General features: G+C 38.0%; 1 protein-coding gene across 1 annotated transcript in view; it reads right to left on the bottom strand.

The window, feature by feature from the left end:
• Positions 1–23,341, bottom strand: part of LOC124013162 (regulating synaptic membrane exocytosis protein 3-like) — a 98,557-nt gene that overhangs the window by 12,423 nt on the left and 62,793 nt on the right. The window contains exons 3-5 of the mRNA XM_046327368.1: positions 21,782–21,923; positions 21,464–21,576; positions 15,476–15,577 (exon numbers count right to left, since the gene is read on the bottom strand). Coding sequence (XP_046183324.1) covers positions 15,476–15,577; positions 21,464–21,576; positions 21,782–21,923 — 357 coding nt within the window. The remainder of the gene's footprint in view (positions 1–15,475; positions 15,578–21,463; positions 21,577–21,781; positions 21,924–23,341) is intronic.

Raw genomic sequence — 23,341 nt, 5'->3', positions numbered from 1 at the left:
CACTAAGTACCCTGGTTTAAATAAAGATATGGATTTACAAACTACAGGCCACTAAGTACCCTGGTTTAAATAAAGATATGGATTTACAAACTACAGGCCACTAAATACCCTGGTTTAAATAAAGATATGGATTTACAAACTACAGGCCACTAAGTACCCTGGTTTAAATAAAGATATGGATTTACAAACTACAGGCCACTAAATACCCTGGTTTAAATAAAGATATGGATTTACAAACTACAGGCCACTAAGTACCCTGGTTTAAATAAAGATATGGATTTACAAACTACAGGCCACTAAGTACCCTGGTTTAAATAAAGATATGGATTTACAAACTACAGGCCACTAAATACCCTGGTTTAAATAAAGATATGGATTTACAAACTACAGGCCACTAAGTACCCTGGTTTAAATAAAGATATGGATTTACAAACTACAGGCCACTAAGTACCCTGGTTTAAATAAAGATATGGATTTACAAACTACAGGCCACTAAGTACCCTGGTTTAAATAAAGATATGGATTTACAAACTACAGGCCACTAAGTACCCTGGTTTAAATAAAGATATGGATTTACAAACTACAGGCCACTAAGTACCCTGGTTTAAATAAAGATATGGATTTACAAACTACAGGCCACTAAGTACCCTGGTTTAAATAAAGATATGGATTTACAAACTACAGGCCACTAAGTACCCTGGTTTAAATAAAGATATGGATTTACAAACTACAGGCCACTAAGTACCCTGGTTTAAATAAAGATATGGATTTACAAACTACAGGCCACTAAGTACCCTGGTTTAAATAAAGATATGGATTTACAAACTACAGGCCACTAAATACCCTGGTTTAAATAAAGATATGGATTTACAAACTACAGGCCACTAAGTACCCTGGTTTAAATAAAGATATGGATTTACAAACTACAGGCCACTAAGTACCCTGGTTTAAATAAAGATATGGATTTACAAACTACAGGCCACTAAGTACCCTGGTTTAAATAAAGATATGGATTTACAAACTACAGGCCACTAAGTACCCTGGTTTAAATAAAGATATGGATTTACAAACTACAGGCCACTAAATACCCTGGTTTAAATAAAGATATGGATTTACAAACTACAGGCCACTAAGTACCCTGGTTTAAATAAAGATATGGATTTACAAACTACAGGCCACTAAGTACCCTGGTTTAAATAAAGATATGGATTTACAAACTACAGGCCACTAAGTACCCTGGTTTAAATAAAGATATGGATTTACAAACTACAGGCCACTAAGTACCCTGGTTTAAATAAAGATATGGATTTACAAACTACAGGCCACTAAGTACCCTGGTTTAAATAAAGATATGGATTTACAAACTACAGGCCACTAAGTACCCTGGTTTAAATAAAGATATGGATTTACAAACTACAGGCCACTAAGTACCCTGGTTTAAATAAAGATATGGATTTACAAACTACAGGCCACTAAGTACCCTGGTTTAAATAAAGATATGGATTTACAAACTACAGGCCACTAAGTACCCTGGTTTAAATAAAGATATGGATTTACAAACTACAGGCCACTAAGTACCCTGGTTTAAATAAAGATATGGATTTACAAACTACAGGCCACTAAGTACCCTGGTTTAAATAAAGATATGGATTTACAAACTACAGGCCACTAAGTACCCTGGTTTAAATAAAGATATGGATTTACAAACTACAGGCCACTAAGTACCCTGGTTTAAATAAAGATATGGATTTACAAACTACAGGCCACTAAGTACCCTGGTTTAAATAAAGATATGGATTTACAAACTACAGGCCACTAAGTTGGTTTAAATAAAGATATGGATTTACAAACTACAGGCCACTAAGTACCCTGGTTTAAATAAAGATATGGATTTACAAACTACAGGCCACTAAGTACCCTGGTTTAAATAAAGATATGGATTTACAAACTACAGGCCACTAAGTACCCTGGTTTAAATAAAGATATGGATTTACAAACTACAGGCCACTAAGTACCCTGGTTTAAATAAAGATATGGATTTACAAACTACAGGCCACTAAGTACCCTGGTTTAAATAAAGATATGGATTTACAAACTACAGGCCACACTGGTTTAAATAAAGATATGGATTTACAAACTACAGGCCACTGGTTTTAAATAAAGATATGGATTTACAAACTACAGGCCACTAAGTACCCTGGTTTAAATAAAGATATGGATTTACAAACTACAGGCCAGATTTACAAACTACAGGCCACTAAATACCCTGGTTTAAATAAAGATATGGATTTACAAACTACAGGCCACTAAGTACCCTGGTTTAAATAAAGATATGGATTTACAAACTACAGGCCACTAAGTACCCTGGTTTAAATAAAGATATGGATTTACAAACTACAGGCCACTAAATACCCTGGTTTAAATAAAGATATGGATTTACAAACTACAGGCCACTAAGTACCCTGGTTTAAATAAAGATATGGATTTACAAACTACAGGCCACTAAATACCCTGGTTTAAATAAAGATATGGATTTACAAACTACAGGCCACTAAGTACCCTGGTTTAAATAAAGATATGGATTTACAAACTACAGGCCACTAAGTACCCTGGTTTAAATAAAGATATGGATTTACAAACTACAGGCCACTAAGTACCCTGGTTTAAATAAAGATATGGATTTACAAACTACAGGCCACTAAGTACCCTGGTTTAAATAAAGATATGGATTTACAAACTACAGGCCACTAAGTACCCTGGTTTAAATAAAGATATGGATTTACAAACTACAGGCCACTAAATACCCTGGTTTAAATAAAGATATGGATTTACAAACTACAGGCCACTAAGTACCCTGGTTTAAATAAAGATATGGATTTACAAACTACAGGCCACTAAGTACCCTGGTTTAAATAAAGATATGGATTTACAAACTACAGGCCACTAAGTACCCTGGTTTAAATAAAGATATGGATTTACAAACTACAGGCCACTAAATACCCTGGTTTAAATAAAGATATGGATTTACAAACTACAGGCCACTAAGTACCCTGGTTTAAATAAAGATATGGATTTACAAACTACAGGCCACTAAGTACCCTGGTTTAAATAAAGATATGGATTTACAAACTACAGGCCACTAAGTACCCTGGTTTAAATAAAGATATGGATTTACAAACTACAGGCCACTAAGTACCCTGGTTTAAATAAAGATATGGATTTACAAACTACAGGCCACTAAGTACCCTGGTTTAAATAAAGATATGGATTTACAAACTACAGGCCACTAAGTACCCTGGTTTAAATAAAGATATGGATTTACAAACTACAGGCCACTAAGTACCCTGGTTTAAATAAAGATATGGATTTACAAACTACAGGCCACTAAGTACCCTGGTTTAAATAAAGATATGGATTTACAAACTACAGGCCACTAAGTACCCTGGTTTAAATAAAGATATGGATTTACAAACTACAGGCCACTAAGTACCCTGGTTTAAATAAAGATATGGATTTACAAACTACAGGCCACTAAATACCCTGGTTTAAATAAAGATATGGATTTACAAACTACAGGCCACTAAGTACCCTGGTTTAAATAAAGATATGGATTTACAAACTACAGGCCACTAAGTACCCTGGTTTAAATAAAGATATGGATTTACAAACTACAGGCCACTAAATACCCTGGTTTAAATAAAGATATGGATTTACAAACTACAGGCCACTAAGTACCCTGGTTTAAATAAAGATATGGATTTACAAACTACAGGCCACTAAGTACCCTGGTTTAAATAAAGATATGGATTTACAAACTACAGGCCACTAAGTACCCTGGTTTAAATAAAGATATGGATTTACAAACTACAGGCCACTAAGTACCCTGGTTTAAATAAAGATATGGATTTACAAACTACAGGCCACTAAATACCCTGGTTTAAATAAAGATATGGATTTACAAACTACAGGCCACTAAGTACCCTGGTTTAAATAAAGATATGGATTTACAAACTACAGGCCACTAAGTACCCTGGTTTAAATAAAGATATGGATTTACAAACTACAGGCCACTAAGTACCCTGGTTTAAATAAAGATATGGATTTACAAACTACAGGCCACTAAGTACCCTGGTTTAAATAAAGATATGGATTTACAAACTACAGGCCACTAAGTACCCTGGTTTAAATAAAGATATGGATTTACAAACTACAGGCCACTAAGTACCCTGGTTTAAATAAAGATATGGATTTACAAACTACAGGCCACTAAGTACCCTGGTTTAAATAAAGATATGGATTTACAAACTACAGGCCACTAAGTACCCTGGTTTAAATAAAGATATGGATTTACAAACTACAGGCCACTAAGTACCCTGGTTTAAATAAAGATATGGATTTACAAACTACAGGCCACTAAGTACCCTGGTTTAAATAAAGATATGGATTTACAAACTACAGGCCACTAAGTACCCTGGTTTAAATAAAGATATGGATTTACAAACTACAGGCCACTAAGTACCCTGGTTTAAATAAAGATATGGATTTACAAACTACAGGCCACTAAGTACCCTGGTTTAAATAAAGATATGGATTTACAAACTACAGGCCACTAAGTACCCTGGTTTAAATAAAGATATGGATTTACAAACTACAGGCCACTAAGTACCCTGGTTTAAATAAAGATATGGATTTACAAACTACAGGCCACTAAGTACCCTGGTTTAAATAAAGATATGGATTTACAAACTACAGGCCACTAAGTACCCTGGTTTAAATAAAGATATGGATTTACAAACTACAGGCCACTAAGTACCCTGGTTTAAATAAAGATATGGATTTACAAACTACAGGCCACTAAGTACCCTGGTTTAAATAAAGATATGGATTTACAAACTACAGGCCACTAAGTACCCTGGTTTAAATAAAGATATGGATTTACAAACTACAGGCCACTAAGTACCCTGGTTTAAATAAAGATATGGATTTACAAACTACAGGCCACTAAGTACCCTGGTTTAAATAAAGATATGGATTTACAAACTACAGGCCACTAAGTACCCTGGTTTAAATAAAGATATGGATTTACAAACTACAGGCCACTAAGTACCCTGGTTTAAATAAAGATATGGATTTACAAACTACAGGCCACTAAGTACCCTGGTTTAAATAAAGATATGGATTTACAAACTACAGGCCACTAAGTACCCTGGTTTAAATAAAGATATGGATTTACAAACTACAGGCCACTAAATACCCTGGTTTAAATAAAGATATGGATTTACAAACTACAGGCCACTAAGTACCCTGGTTTAAATAAAGATATGGATTTACAAACTACAGGCCACTAAGTACCCTGGTTTAAATAAAGATATGGATTTACAAACTACAGGCCACTAAGTACCCTGGTTTAAATAAAGATATGGATTTACAAACTACAGGCCACTAAGTACCCTGGTTTAAATAAAGATATGGATTTACAAACTACAGGCCACTAAGTACCCTGGTTTAAATAAAGATATGGATTTACAAACTACAGGCCACTAAGTACCCTGGTTTAAATAAAGATATGGATTTACAAACTACAGGCCACTAAGTACCCTGGTTTAAATAAAGATATGGATTTACAAACTACAGGCCACTAAGTACCCTGGTTTAAATAAAGATATGGATTTACAAACTACAGGCCACTAAGTACCCTGGTTTAAATAAAGATATGGATTTACAAACTACAGGCCACTAAGTACCCTGGTTTAAATAAAGATATGGATTTACAAACTACAGGCCACTAAGTACCCTGGTTTAAATAAAGATATGGATTTACAAACTACAGGCCACTAAATACCCTGGTTTAAATAAAGATATGGATTTACAAACTACAGGCCACTAAGTACCCTGGTTTAAATAAAGATATGGATTTACAAACTACAGGCCACTAAGTACCCTGGTTTAAATAAAGATATGGATTTACAAACTACAGGCCACTAAATACCCTGGTTTAAATAAAGATATGGATTTACAAACTACAGGCCACTAAGTACCCTGGTTTAAATAAAGATATGGATTTACAAACTACAGGCCACTAAGTACCCTGGTTTAAATAAAGATATGGATTTACAAACTACAGGCCACTAAGTACCCTGGTTTAAATAAAGATATGGATTTACAAACTACAGGCCACTAAGTACCCTGGTTTAAATAAAGATATGGATTTACAAACTACAGGCCACTAAGTACCCTGGTTTAAATAAAGATATGGATTTACAAACTACAGGCCACTAAGTACCCTGGTTTAAATAAAGATATGGATTTACAAACTACAGGCCACTAAGTACCCTGGTTTAAATAAAGATATGGATTTACAAACTACAGGCCACTAAGTACCCTGGTTTAAATAAAGATATGGATTTACAAACTACAGGCCACTAAATACCCTGGTTTAAATAAAGATATGGATTTACAAACTACAGGCCACTAAGTACCCTGGTTTAAATAAAGATATGGATTTACAAACTACAGGCCACTAAGTACCCTGGTTTAAATAAAGATATGGATTTACAAACTACAGGCCACTAAATACCCTGGTTTAAATAAAGATATGGATTTACAAACTACAGGCCACTAAGTACCCTGGTTTAAATAAAGATATGGATTTACAAACTACAGGCCACTAAGTACCCTGGTTTAAATAAAGATATGGATTTACAAACTACAGGCCACTAAGTACCCTGGTTTAAATAAAGATATGGATTTACAAACTACAGGCCACTAAGTACCCTGGTTTAAATAAAGATATGGATTTACAAACTACAGGCCACTAAATACCCTGGTTTAAATAAAGATATGGATTTACAAACTACAGGCCACTAAGTACCCTGGTTTAAATAAAGATATGGATTTACAAACTACAGGCCACTAAATACCCTGGTTTAAATAAAGATATGGATTTACAAACTACAGGCCACTAAGTACCCTGGTTTAAATAAAGATATGGATTTACAAACTACAGGCCACTAAGTACCCTGGTTTAAATAAAGATATGGATTTACAAACTACAGGCCACTAAATACCCTGGTTTAAATAAAGATATGGATTTACAAACTACAGGCCACTAAGTACCCTGGTTTAAATAAAGATATGGATTTACAAACTACAGGCCACTAAGTACCCTGGTTTAAATAAAGATATGGATTTACAAACTACAGGCCACTAAGTACCCTGGTTTAAATAAAGATATGGATTTACAAACTACAGGCCACTAAGTACCCTGGTTTAAATAAAGATATGGATTTACAAACTACAGGCCACTAAGTACCCTGGTTTAAATAAAGATATGGATTTACAAACTACAGGCCACTAAGTACCCTGGTTTAAATAAAGATATGGATTTACAAACTACAGGCCACTAAGTACCCTGGTTTAAATAAAGATATGGATTTACAAACTACAGGCCACTAAGTACCCTGGTTTAAATAAAGATATGGATTTACAAACTACAGGCCACTAAGTACCCTGGTTTAAATAAAGATATGGATTTACAAACTACAGGCCACTAAGTACCCTGGTTTAAATAAAGATATGGATTTACAAACTACAGGCCACTAAGTACCCTGGTTTAAATAAAGATATGGATTTACAAACTACAGGCCACTAAGTACCCTGGTTTAAATAAAGATATGGATTTACAAACTACAGGCCACTAAGTACCCTGGTTTAAATAAAGATATGGATTTACAAACTACAGGCCACTAAGTACCCTGGTTTAAATAAAGATATGGATTTACAAACTACAGGCCACTAAGTACCCTGGTTTAAATAAAGATATGGATTTACAAACTACAGGCCACTAAGTACCCTGGTTTAAATAAAGATATGGATTTACAAACTACAGGCCACTAAGTACCCTGGTTTAAATAAAGATATGGATTTACAAACTACAGGCCACTAAGTACCCTGGTTTAAATAAAGATATGGATTTACAAACTACAGGCCACTAAGTACCCTGGTTTAAATAAAGATATGGATTTACAAACTACAGGCCACTAAGTACCCTGGTTTAAATAAAGATATGGATTTACAAACTACAGGCCACTAAGTACCCTGGTTTAAATAAAGATATGGATTTACAAACTACAGGCCACTAAGTACCCTGGTTTAAATAAAGATATGGATTTACAAACTACAGGCCACTAAGTACCCTGGTTTAAATAAAGATATGGATTTACAAACTACAGGCCACTAAGTACCCTGGTTTAAATAAAGATATGGATTTACAAACTACAGGCCACTAAGTACCCTGGTTTAAATAAAGATATGGATTTACAAACTACAGGCCACTAAGTACCCTGGTTTAAATAAAGATATGGATTTACAAACTACAGGCCACTAAGTACCCTGGTTTAAATAAAGATATGGATTTACAAACTACAGGCCACTAAGTACCCTGGTTTAAATAAAGATATGGATTTACAAACTACAGGCCACTAAGTACCCTGGTTTAAATAAAGATATGGATTTACAAACTACAGGCCACTAAGTACCCTGGTTTAAATAAAGATATGGATTTACAAACTACAGGCCACTAAGTACCCTGGTTTAAATAAAGATATGGATTTACAAACTACAGGCCACTAAGTACCCTGGTTTAAATAAAGATATGGATTTACAAACTACAGGCCACTAAGTACCCTGGTTTAAATAAAGATATGGATTTACAAACTACAGGCCACTAAGTACCCTGGTTTAAATAAAGATATGGATTTACAAACTACAGGCCACTAAGTACCCTGGTTTAAATAAAGATATGGATTTACAAACTACAGGCCACTAAGTACCCTGGTTTAAATAAAGATATGGATTTACAAACTACAGGCCACTAAATACCCTGGTTTAAATAAAGATATGGATTTACAAACTACAGGCCACTAAATACCCTGGTTTAAATAAAGATATGGATTTACAAACTACAGGCCACTAAATACCCTGGTTTAAATAAAGATATGGATTTACAAACTACAGGCCACTAAGTACCCTGGTTTAAATAAAGATATGGATTTACAAACTACAGGCCACTAAGTACCCTGGTTTAAATAAAGATATGGATTTACAAACTACAGGCCACTAAGTACCCTGGTTTAAATAAAGATATGGATTTACAAACTACAGGCCACTAAGTACCCTGGTTTAAATAAAGATATGGATTTACAAACTACAGGCCACTAAATACCCTGGTTTAAATAAAGATATGGATTTACAAACTACAGGCCACTAAGTACCCTGGTTTAAATAAAGATATGGATTTACAAACTACAGGCCACTAAATACCCTGGTTTAAATAAAGATATGGATTTACAAACTACAGGCCACTAAGTACCCTGGTTTAAATAAAGATATGGATTTACAAACTACAGGCCACTAAATACCCTGGTTTAAATAAAGATATGGATTTACAAACTACAGGCCACTAAATACCCTGGTTTAAATAAAGATATGGATTTACAAACTACAGGCCACTAAGTACCCTGGTTTAAATAAAGATATGGATTTACAAACTACAGGCCACTAAGTACCCTGGTTTAAATAAAGATATGGATTTACAAACTACAGGCCACTAAGTACCCTGGTTTAAATAAAGATATGGATTTACAAACTACAGGCCACTAAATACCCTGGTTTAAATAAAGATATGGATTTACAAACTACAGGCCACTAAATACCCTGGTTTAAATAAAGATATGGATTTACAAACTACAGGCCACTAAGTACCCTGGTTTAAATAAAGATATGGATTTACAAACTACAGGCCACTAAATACCCTGGTTTAAATAAAGATATGGATTTACAAACTACAGGCCACTAAGTACCCTGGTTTAAATAAAGATATGGATTTACAAACTACAGGCCACTAAGTACCCTGGTTTAAATAAAGATATGGATTTACAAACTACAGGCCACTAAGTACCCTGGTTTAAATAAAGATATGGATTTACAAACTACAGGCCACTAAGTACCCTGGTTTAAATAAAGATATGGATTTACAAACTACAGGCCACTAAATACCCTGGTTTAAATAAAGATATGGATTTACAAACTACAGGCCACTAAGTACCCTGGTTTAAATAAAGATATGGATTTACAAACTACAGGCCACTAAATACCCTGGTTTAAATAAAGATATGGATTTACAAACTACAGGCCACTAAGTACCCTGGTTTAAATAAAGATATGGATTTACAAACTACAGGCCACTAAGTACCCTGGTTTAAATAAAGATATGGATTTACAAACTACAGGCCACTAAATACCCTGGTTTAAATAAAGATATGGATTTACAAACTACAGGCCACTAAGTACCCTGGTTTAAATAAAGATATGGATTTACAAACTACAGGCCACTAAGTACCCTGGTTTAAATAAAGATATGGATTTACAAACTACAGGCCACTAAGTACCCTGGTTTAAATAAAGATATGGATTTACAAACTACAGGCCACTAAGTACCCTGGTTTAAATAAAGATATGGATTTACAAACTACAGGCCACTAAGTACCCTGGTTTAAATAAAGATATGGATTTACAAACTACAGGCCACTAAATACCCTGGTTTAAATAAAGATATGGATTTACAAACTACAGGCCACTAAGTACCCTGGTTTAAATAAAGATATGGATTTACAAACTACAGGCCACTAAATACCCTGGTTTAAATAAAGATATGGATTTACAAACTACAGGCCACTAAGTACCCTGGTTTAAATAAAGATATGGATTTACAAACTACAGGCCACTAAGTACCCTGGTTTAAATAAAGATATGGATTTACAAACTACAGGCCACTAAATACCCTGGTTTAAATAAAGATATGGATTTACAAACTACAGGCCACTAAGTACCCTGGTTTAAATAAAGATATGGATTTACAAACTACAGGCCACTAAGTACCCTGGTTTAAATAAAGATATGGATTTACAAACTACAGGCCACTAAGTACCCTGGTTTAAATAAAGATATGGATTTACAAACTACAGGCCACTAAATACCCTGGTTTAAATAAAGATATGGATTTACAAACTACAGGCCACTAAGTACCCTGGTTTAAATAAAGATATGGATTTACAAACTACAGGCCACTAAGTACCCTGGTTTAAATAAAGATATGGATTTACAAACTACAGGCCACTAAGTACCCTGGTTTAAATAAAGATATGGATTTACAAACTACAGGCCACTAAATACCCTGGTTTAAATAAAGATATGGATTTACAAACTACAGGCCACTAAATACCCTGGTTTAAATAAAGATATGGATTTACAAACTACAGGCCACTAAATACCCTGGTTTAAATAAAGATATGGATTTACAAACTACAGGCCACTAAGTACCCTGGTTTAAATAAAGATATGGATTTACAAACTACAGGCCACTAAATACCCTGGTTTAAATAAAGATATGGATTTACAAACTACAGGCCACTAAATACCCTGGTTTAAATAAAGATATGGATTTACAAACTACAGGCCACTAAGTACCCTGGTTTAAATAAAGATATGGATTTACAAACTACAGGCCACTAAATACCCTGGTTTAAATAAAGATATGGATTTACAAACTACAGGCCACTAAGTACCCTGGTTTAAATAAAGATATGGATTTACAAACTACAGGCCACTAAGTACCCTGGTTTAAATAAAGATATGGATTTACAAACTACAGGCCACTAAGTACCCTGGTTTAAATAAAGATATGGATTTACAAACTACAGGCCACTAAGTACCCTGGTTTAAATAAAGATATGGATTTACAAACTACAGGCCACTAAGTACCCTGGTTTAAATAAAGATATGGATTTACAAACTACAGGCCACTAAATACCCTGGTTTAAATAAAGATATGGATTTACAAACTACAGGCCACTAAGTACCCTGGTTTAAATAAAGATATGGATTTACAAACTACAGGCCACTAAATACCCTGGTTTAAATAAAGATATGGATTTACAAACTACAGGCCACTAAGTACCCTGGTTTAAATAAAGATATGGATTTACAAACTACAGGCCACTAAGTACCCTGGTTTAAATAAAGATATGGATTTACAAACTACAGGCCACTAAGTACCCTGGTTTAAATAAAGATATGGATTTACAAACTACAGGCCACTAAGTACCCTGGTTTAAATAAAGATATGGATTTACAAACTACAGGCCACTAAGTACCCTGGTTTAAATAAAGATATGGATTTACAAACTACAGGCCACTAAATACCCTGGTTTAAATAAAGATATGGATTTACAAACTACAGGCCACTAAGTACCCTGGTTTAAATAAAGATATGGATTTACAAACTACAGGCCACTAAATACCCTGGTTTAAATAAAGATATGGATTTACAAACTACAGGCCACTAAGTACCCTGGTTTAAATAAAGATATGGATTTACAAACTACAGGCCACTAAGTACCCTGGTTTAAATAAAGATATGGATTTACAAACTACAGGCCACTAAATACCCTGGTTTAAATAAAGATATGGATTTACAAACTACAGGCCACTAAGTACCCTGGTTTAAATAAAGATATGGATTTACAAACTACAGGCCACTAAGTACCCTGGTTTAAATAAAGATATGGATTTACAAACTACAGGCCACTAAGTACCCTGGTTTAAATAAAGATATGGATTTACAAACTACAGGCCACTAAATACCCTGGTTTAAATAAAGATATGGATTTACAAACTACAGGCCACTAAGTACCCTGGTTTAAATAAAGATATGGATTTACAAACTACAGGCCACTAAGTACCCTGGTTTAAATAAAGATATGGATTTACAAACTACAGGCCACTAAGTACCCTGGTTTAAATAAAGATATGGATTTACAAACTACAGGCCACTAAATACCCTGGTTTAAATAAAGATATGGATTTACAAACTACAGGCCACTAAATACCCTGGTTTAAATAAAGATATGGATTTACAAACTACAGGCCACTAAATACCCTGGTTTAAATAAAGATATGGATTTACAAACTACAGGCCACTAAGTACCCTGGTTTAAATAAAGATATGGATTTACAAACTACAGGCCACTAAATACCCTGGTTTAAATAAAGATATGGATTTACAAACTACAGGCCACTAAATACCCTGGTTTAAATAAAGATATGGATTTACAAACTACAGGCCACTAAGTACCCTGGTTTAAATAAAGATATGGATTTACAAACTACAGGCCACTAAATACCCTGGTTTAAATAAAGATATGGATTTACAAACTACAGGCCACTAAGTACCCTGGTTTAAATAAAGATATGGATTTACAAACTACAGGCCACTAAGTACCCTGGTTTAAATAAAGATATGGATTTACAAACTACAGGCCACTAAGTACCCTGGTTTAAATAAAGATATGGATTTACAAACTACAGGCCACTAAGTACCCTGGTTTAAATAAAGATATGGATTTACAAACTACAGGCCACTAAGTACCCTGGTTTAAATAAAGATATGGATTTACAAACTACAGGCCACTAAATACCCTGGTTTAAATAAAGATATGGATTTACAAACTACAGGCCACTAAGTACCCTGGTTTAAATAAAGATATGGATTTACAAACTACAGGCCACTAAATACCCTGGTTTAAATAAAGATATGGATTTACAAACTACAGGCCACTAAGTACCCTGGTTTAAATAAAGATATGGATTTACAAACTACAGGCCACTAAATACCCTGGTTTAAATAAAGATATGGATTTACAAACTACAGGCCACTAAATACCCTGGTTTAAATAAAGATATGGATTTACAAACTACAGGCCACTAAACCCTGGTTTAAATAAAGATATGGATTTACAAACTACAGGCCACTAAGTACCCTGGTTTAAATAAAGATATGGATTTACAAACTACAGGCCACTAAGTACCCTGGTTTAAATAAAGATATGGATTTACAAACTACAGGCCACTAAATACCCTGGTTTAAATAAAGATATGGATTTACAAACTACAGGCCACTAAATACCCTGGTTTAAATAAAGATATGGATTTACAAACTACAGGCCACTAAGTACCCTGGTTTAAATAAAGATATGGATTTACAAACTACAGGCCACTAAATACCCTGGTTTAAATAAAGATATGGATTTACAAACTACAGGCCACTAAGTACCCTGGTTTAAATAAAGATATGGATTTACAAACTACAGGCCACTAAGTACCCTGGTTTAAATAAAGATATGGATTTACAAACTACAGGCCACTAAGTACCCTGGTTTAAATAAAGATATGGATTTACAAACTACAGGCCACTAAATACCCTGGTTTAAATAAAGATATGGATTTACAAACTACAGGCCACTAAGTACCCTGGTTTAAATAAAGATATGGATTTACAAACTACAGGCCACTAAATACCCTGGTTTAAATAAAGATATGGATTTACAAACTACAGGCCACTAAATACCCTGGTTTAAATAAAGATATGGATTTACAAACTACAGGCCACTAAGTACCCTGGTTTAAATAAAGATATGGATTTACAAACTACAGGCCACTAAGTACCCTGGTTTAAATAAAGATATGGATTTACAAACTACAGGCCACTAAGTACCCTGGTTTAAATAAAGATATGGATTTACAAACTACAGGCCACTAAGTACCCTGGTTTAAATAAAGATATGGATTTACAAACTACAGGCCACTAAGTACCCTGGTTTAAATAAAGATATGGATTTACAAACTACAGGCCACTAAATACCCTGGTTTAAATAAAGATATGGATTTACAAACTACAGGCCACTAAGTACCCTGGTTTAAATAAAGATATGGATTTACAAACTACAGGCCACTAAGTACCCTGGTTTAAATAAAGATATGGATTTACAAACTAAGGCCACTAAGTACCCTGGTTTAAATAAAGATATGGATTTCAAATTTACAGGCCACTAAATACCTGTTTAAATAAAGATATGTAGTTTTGTTTATGTACCTGGGATGAATAAATGAACAATAAAGTTCTGTAGATTTGTATTGTACCTGTTTAACAATAATCTAGGTTTGTATTACACCTCAAATGAACAATAAAGTTCCGTAGGTTTATAATTGTACCAGTGATTAACAATAAAGTTATTTAGGTTTGTATTGTACCTGTGATGAACAATAAAGTTATGTAGTTTTGTTTATGTACCTGGGATGAATAAATGAACAATAAAGTTCTGTAGATTTGTATTGTACCTGTGATTAACAATATATCTAGGTTTGTATTACACCTCAAATGAACAATAAAGTTCCGTAGGTTTGTAATTGTACCAGTGATTAACAATAAAGTTATTTAGGTTTGTATTGTAGCTGTGATTAACAATAAAGTTATGAAGTTTTTTTTTGAGTGCCTCGGATGATTAAATGAACAATAAAGTTCTGTAGTTATGTGTGGTACCTGGGATGAACAATAAAGTTATGTAGCTATGTATTGTACCTGGGATGTTCTTTGACCCTGGTTTAGGGGTCAGTCCTCTGGCCTGGTTGATCTCCACCTCTAGCTGGCCTCCTCTGTCCACCATACCCACATGGATGTCACCTACAGGAGGAAAATCAAATCAAATCAAATCTAATGTTATTTGTCACATACACATGGTTAGCAGATGTTAATGTGAGTGTAGCGAAATGCTTGTGCTTCTAGTTCCGACAATGCAGTAATAACCAACAAGTAATCTAACTAACAATTCCAAAACTACAGTGTAAGGGGATAAATAATATGTACATAAAGATATATGAATGAGTGATGGTACAGAGCAGCATAGGCAAGATACAGTAGATGGTATCGAGTACAGTATATACATATGAGATGAGTATGTAAACAAAGTGGCATAGTTAAAGTGGCTAGTGATACATGTATTACATAAGGATGCAGTCGATGACATAGAGTACAGTATATACATATGCATATGAGATGAATAATGTAGGGTATGTAACATTATATAAGGTAGCATTGTTTAAAGTGGCTAGTGATATATTTACATCATTTCCCATCATTTCCCATTGTTAGAGGAAAATATAGTTTAGATGATCAATTATGTATACTTTAATGATTAGAACCATTCATGCTAATACTATTATGTTATGATTCGAAAAGTATGGGTTCTTAATTGTACTGTTACTGAAAATGTAAGCAGAAATGAATTGTGTCTGTGTCTCCTGGGAAAGTTTAAGAAGGAGGGATAAGATAGTTTTTCAAACAGATAAGAATGTTTTGGTTGGATTCCATTAGTGGAGAGAAGTATATCCTTTAGGCAGGTTGGAATGTAGTTTATGAGGGGAGTGAAACTATCTCCAGGACCGAATACTACGCCATTGTAAGGCTGGGAGAGGGGGTGTAACTGATGACGTCATTTTATGTCTTCTTTCTTTAAAATGTAATGTTCTTTGTATTTTGGGTCAGTACTCATCAAGAATAAATGCTGAACTTGTTTTTAAGACTGGTCTCTTGCTAATTCATGCAAATGATAAACTTACAACTTATCATGAATTAGAAATGAGTGCGAATTGAATTGATTTTGGCAATAAAACATAAAGGGATTAAGAATTCCTCTATCACCCATCAATTCCCATTATTAAAGTGGCTGGAGTTGAGTCAGTGTCAGTGTCAGTGTGTTGGCAGCAGCCACTCAATGTTAGTGGTGGCTGTTTAACAGTCTGATGGCCTTGAGATAGAAGCTGTTTTTCAGTCTCTCGGTCCCAGCTTTGATGTACCTGTACTGACCTCGCCTTCTGGATGATAGCGGGGTGAACAGGCAGTGGCTCGGGTGGTTGATGTCCTTGATGATCTTTAAGGCCTTCCTGTAACATCGGGTGGTGTAGGTGTCCTGGAGGGCAGGTAGTTTGCCCCCGGTGATGCGTTGTGCAGACCTCACTACCCTCTGGAGAGCCTTACGGTTGTGGACGGAGCAGTTTCCGTACCAGGCGGTGATACAGCCCGCCAGGATGCTCTCGATTGTGCATCTGTAGAAGTTTGTGAGTGCTTTTGGTGACAAGCCGAATTTCTTCAGCCTCCTGATGGTTGAAGAGGCGCTGCTGCGCCTTCTTCACAATGCTGTCTGTGTGAGTGGACCAATTCAGTTTGTCTGTGATGTGTATGCCGAGGAACTTAAAACTTGCTACCCTCTTCACTACTGTTCCATCGATGTGGATAGGGCGGTGTTCCCACTGCTGTTTCCTGAAGTCCACAATCATCTCCTTAGTTTTGTTGACGATGAGTGTGAGGTTATTTTCCTGACACCACACTCCGAGGGCCCTCACCTCCTCCCTGTAGGCCGTCTCGTCGTTGTTGGTAATCAAGCCTACCACTGTTGTGTCGTCCGCAAACTTGATGATTGAGTTGGAGGCGTGCGTGGCCACGCAGTCGTGGGTGAACAGGGAGTACAGGAGAGGGCTCAGAACGCACCCTTGTGGGGCCCCAGTGTTGAGGATCAGCGGGGTGGAGATGTTGTTGCCTACCCTCACCACCTGGGGGCGGCCTGTCAGGAAGTCCAGTACCCAGTTGCACAGGGCGGGGTCGAGACCCAGGGTCTCGAGCTTGATGACGAGCTTGGAGGGTACTATGGTTTTGAATGCCGAGCTGTAGTCGATGAACAGCATTCTCACATAGGTATTCCTCTTGTCCAGATGGGTTAGGGCAGTGTGCAGTCTGGTTGAGATTGCATCGTCTTTGGACCTATTTGGGCGGTAAGCAAATTGGAGTGGGTCTAGGGTGTCAGGTAGGGTGGAGGTGATATGGTCCTTGACTAGTCTCTCAAAGCACTTCATGATGATGGAAGTGAGTGCTACGGGGCGGTAGTCCTTTAGCTCAGTTACCTTAGCTTTCTTGGGAACAGGAACAATGGTGGCCCTCTTGAAGCATGTGGGAACAGCAGACTGGTATAGGGATTGATTGAATATGTCCGTAAACACACCGGCCAGCTGGTCTGCGCATGCTCTGAGGGCGCGGCTGGGGATGCCGTCTGGGCCTGCAGCCTTGCGAGGGTTAACACGTTTAAATGTCTTACTCACCTCGGCTGCAGTGAAGGAGAGTCCGAATGTTTTCGTTGCAGGCCGTGTCAGTGGCACTGTATTGTTCTCAAAGCTGGCAAAAAAGTTATTTAGTCTGCCTGGGAGCAAGACATCCTGGTCCGTGACTGGGCTGGTTTTCTTCTTGTAGTCCGTGATTGACTGTAGACCCTGCCACATACCTCTTGTGTCTGAGCCGTTGAATTGAGATTCTACTTTATCTCTATGCTGACGCATAGCTTGTTTGAAAGCCTTGCGGAGGGAATAGCTGCACTGTTTGTATTCGGTCATGTTACCAGTCACCTTGCCCTGATTAAAAGCAGTGGTTCGCGCTTTCAGTTTCACGCGAATGCTGCCATCAATCCACGGTTTCTGGTTAGGGAATGTTTTAATCGTTGCTATGGGAATGACATCTTCAACGCACGTTCTAATGAACTCGCACACCGAATCAGCGTATTCGTCAATGTTGTTATCTGACGTAATACGAAACATATCCCAGTCCACGTGATGGAAGCAGTCTTGGAGTGTGGAATCAGCTTGGTCAGACCAGCGTTGGACAGACCTCAGCGTGGGAGCTTCTTGTTTTAGTTTCTGTCTGTTGGCAGGGATCAGCAAAATGGAGTCGTGGTCAGCTTTTCCGAAAGGAGGGCGGGGCAGAGCCTTATATGCGTCGCGGAAGTTAGAATAACAATGATCCAAGGTTTCTCCCGCCCTGGTTGCGCAATCGATATGCTGATACAATTTAGGGAGTCTTGTTTTCAGAACCCTTCATGTTTAGGGGCAGATGATTTTACTTAGCATGTAATCTGGCCAGGAAAAGCTCTGTGCCTAGTTAGAGGCCAGAACCCTTCTCCGAGATCAGATCAGAGGCCAGAACCCTTCTCCAGGTCAGATCAGTGGCCAGAACCCTTCTCCAGTTCAGATCAGAGGCCAGAACCCTTCTCCAGGTCAGATCAGAGGCCAGAACCCTTCTCCAGGTCAGATCAGTGGCCAGAACCCTTCTCCAGTTCAGATCAGAGGCCAGAACCCTTCTCCAGGTCAGATCAGAGGCCAGAACCCTTCTCCTGGTCAGATCAGAGGACAGAACCCTTCTCCTGGTCAGATCAGAGGCCAGAAACCTTCTACGGGTCAGATCAGAGGCCAGAACCCTTCTCCAGGTCAGATCAGAGGCCAGAACTCTTCTCCGGGTCAGATCAGAGGCCAGAACCCTTCTCCGGGTCAGATCAGAGGCCAGAACCCTTCTCCTGGTCAGATCCGTAGCACGCGCCTAGTGGTTAGAGCATTGGACTAATAACCGGAAGGTTGCAAGTTCAAACCCCCGAGCTGACAAGGTACAAATCTGTCGTTCTGCCCCTGAACAGGCAGTTAACCCACTGTTCCTAGGCCGTCAATGTAAATAAGAAGTTGTTCTTAACTGACTTGCCTAGTTAAATAAAGGTTAAAAAAATCAAATAAAAAATAAATATCAGAGGCCAGAACCCTTCTCCAGGTCAAATCAGAGGCCAGAACCCTTCTCCGGGTCAGATCAGAGGCCAGAACCCTTCTCCTGGTCAGATCAGAGGCCAGAACCCTTCTCCAGGTCAAATCAGAGGCCAGAACCCTTCTCCGGGTCAGATCAGAGGCCAGAACCCTTCTCCGGGTCAGATCAGAGGCCAGAACCCTTCTCCTGGTCAGATCAGAGGCCAGAACCCTTCTCCTGGTCAGATCAGAGGACAGAACCCTTCTCCGGGTCAGATCAGAGGCCAGAACCCTTCTCCGGGTCAGATCAGAGGCCAGAACTCTTCTCCGGGTCAGATCAGAGGCCAGAACCCTTCTCCGGGTCAGATCAGAGGCCAGAACCCTTCTCCTGGTCAGATCCGTAGCACGCGCCTAGTGGTTAGAGCATTGGACTAGTAACCGGAAGGTTGCAAGTTCAAACCCCCGAGCTGACAAGGTACAAATCTGTCGTTCTGCCCCTGAACAGGCAGTTAACCCACTGTTCCCAGGCCGTCAATGTAAATAAGAAGTTGTTCTTAACTGACTTGCCTAGTTAAATAAAGGTTAAAAAAATCAAATAAAAAATAAATATCAGAGGCCAGAACCCTTCTCCAGGTCAAATCAGAGGCCAGAACCCTTCTCCGGGTCAGATCAGAGGCCAGAACCCTTCTCCTGGTCAGATCAGAGGCCAGAACCCTTCTCCTGGTCAGATCAGAGGCCAGAAACCTTCTCCGGGTCAGATCAGAGGCCAGAACCCTTCTCCAGGTCAGATCAGAGGCCAGAACCCTTCTCCGGGTCAGATCAGAGGCCAGAACCCTTCTCCGGGTCAGATCAGAGGCCAGAACCCTTCTCCTGGTCAGATCAGAGGACAGAACCCTTCTCCTGGTCAGATCAGAGGCCAGAAACCTTCTCCTGGTCAGATCAGAGGCCAGAACCCTTCTCCAGGTCAGATCAGAGGCCAGAACTCTTCTCCGGGTCAGATCAGAGGCCAGAACCCTTCTCCGGGTCAGATCAGAGGCCAGAACCCTTCTCCGGGTCAGATCAGAGGCCAGAACCCTTCTCCGGGTCAGATCAGAGGCCAGAACCCTTCTCCGGGTCAGATCAGAGGCCAGAACCCTTCTCCGGGTCAGATCAGAGGCCAGAACCCTTCTCCGGTTCAGATCAGGTTACATTCTGGCCATATTCTCATGTCGTATCTGATTAGAAAGTGTAGTTTCAGCCTGCAGTACCACTGTTGATCAGCAGGGAGAGACAGAAAGCGTGTAGTCTGTTCCACTGTCCAAGTGATTTAGGTAAAGAATACTAATATTTACATACCTTCATAAAATTAATTAAATATGTAGAGCCATCTCCATATTCATACACCACCTGGTATCTAATGTAGAGCCATCTCCATATTCATACACCACCTGGTATCTAATGTAGAGCCATCTCCATATTCATATTCCACCTGGTATCTAATGTAGAGCCATCTCCATATTCACACACCACCAGGTATCTAATGTAGAGCCATCCCCATATCCATACACCATCTGGTATCTAATGTAGAGCCACCCCCATATTCATACACCACCTGGTATCTAATGTAGAGCCATCTCCATATTCATACACCACCTGGTATCTAATGTAGAGCCATCCCCATATTCATACACCACCTGGTATCTAATGTAGAGCCATCTCCATATTCATACACCACCTGGTATCTAATGTAGAGCCATCCCCATATTCATACACCACCTGGTATCTAATGTAGAGCCATCTCCATATTCACACACCACCTGGTATCTAATGTAGAGCCATCCCCATATTCATACACCACCTGGTATCTGACGATCAGCAAACACAGAGGGGGGGAGGAGCTATAGTAATGGCGTCTTGGCATATATTATGTTATCACATCACAGAAGCTGTTTTCCGACAGAGAGACTCCAATGATTTGACTTACCCATGGAGGGTGTGGCTAGTGTCTGTCGGCCTACGATCTGGGCGGGGCCTAGTCCATCCAGGAAGTCACTAAACTGGCTCTCTGGACCCATGCGAGTGGGTGGGAAGATAAACCTAGAGAGAGAAAGAGAGAGAAAGTGAAAGGAATAGAATGAGTGATTGATTGATGGATGGAATGGTGTGATTTAATGACGTGTAGCAGTAGGGTAGCTGGAGACAGTTCGGGCTACGACATGGACTGAACCACAGCTGCAGCAGGCCGCTGGGTACAGGCAGGTACAACGCTCACGTGACAGCAGTTACAGAACGAGTATCGTACGTTCCGTCAGAGCTGTTGGAGTTGGTGCTGTCGTCGGTGGACTCCTTGCTGCCCTGTCGCGTGACCCGGTTCCTCATCTCCACAGCGATGCCCGTCTCCGTGCTCCGCCGGATCGTACCGCGCAGCTTCTTCACTCGTTCCTCTGAAGATGAGAGGTCAGAGGTCAGGGGTTAGAAGTTAAAGGTTAGGGGTTCGAGGACCGATCAAGACCGTTCTGAAGACTTCTAGTAACTGTATCTGACACTGAGTCACTTTATTATCTCTTCATTCTCTCTATATTCTCTCTATATTATCTCTATATTCTCTCTATATTATCTCTATATTCTCTCTGTATTCTCTCTGTATTCTCTCTATACTCTCTCTATATTATCTCTGTATTGTCCCTATATTCTCTTTATATTCTCTCTATAATCTCTCTATATTATCTCTGTATTGTCCCAATATTCTCTCTATATTCTCTCTGTATTGTCCCTATATTCTCTCTATATTATCTCTGTATTGTCCCTATATTCTCCCTATATTCTCTCTGTATTGTCCCTATATTCTCTCTATATTCTCTCTGTATTGTCCCTATATTCTCTCTATATTCTCTCTGTATTGTCCCTATATTCTCTCTATACTCTCTCTATATTATCTCTGTATTGTCCCTATATTCTCTCTATATTCTCTCTATATTCTCTCTGTATTGTCCCTATATTCTCTCTATATCTCTCTGTATTGTCCCTATATTCTCTCTATATTCTCTCTGTATTGTCCCTATATTCTCTCTATATTCTCTCTGTATTGTCCCTATATTCTCCCTATATTCTCTCTGTATTGTCCCTATATTCTGTCCATATTATCTCTGTATTGTCCCTATATTCTCTCTATATTCTCTCTGTATTGTCCCTATATTCTCCCTATATTCTCTCTGTATTGTCCCTATATTCTGTCCATATTATCTCTGTATTGTCCCTATATTCTCTCTATACTCTCTCTATATTCTCTCTGTATTGTCCCTATATTCTCCCTATATTCTCTCTGTATTGTCCCTATATTCTGTCCATATTATCTCTGTATTGTCCCTATATTCTCTCTATATTCTCTCTGTATTGTCCCTATATTCTCCCTATATTCTCTCTGTATTGTCCCTATATTCTGTCCATATTATCTCTGTATTGTCCCTATATTCTCTCTATACTCTCTCTATATTCTCTCTGTATTGTCCCTATATTCTCTCTATATTCTCTCTGTATTGTCCCTATATTCTCCCTATATTCTCTCTGTATTGTCCCTATATTCTCTCTATACTCTCCCTATATTCTCTCTGTATTGTCCCTATATTCTGTCCATATTATCTCTGTATTGTCCCTATATTCTGTCCATATTATCTCTGTATTGTCCCTATATTCTGTCCATATTATCTCTGTATTCTCTGTAGGTTTAAGGAATATGTCAAGCAATAGTCAGCAGCTCTTAAAGGGAACACCAGCCGTTCCCTGTATATGTCTTCAACTTATAATTACACACATAAACACACCAACAATTCTTCCGATAAGGCTTTTTACCGAGTTACAGTTA

Source organism: Oncorhynchus gorbuscha, linkage group LG24 (genome assembly GCF_021184085.1).
Source record: "Oncorhynchus gorbuscha isolate QuinsamMale2020 ecotype Even-year linkage group LG24, OgorEven_v1.0, whole genome shotgun sequence".
NCBI lineage: Eukaryota > Metazoa > Chordata > Actinopteri > Salmoniformes > Salmonidae > Oncorhynchus > Oncorhynchus gorbuscha.
The sequence above is the reverse complement of the archived record's forward strand: the minus strand, read 5'-3'. Positions and strand labels throughout refer to the sequence as shown.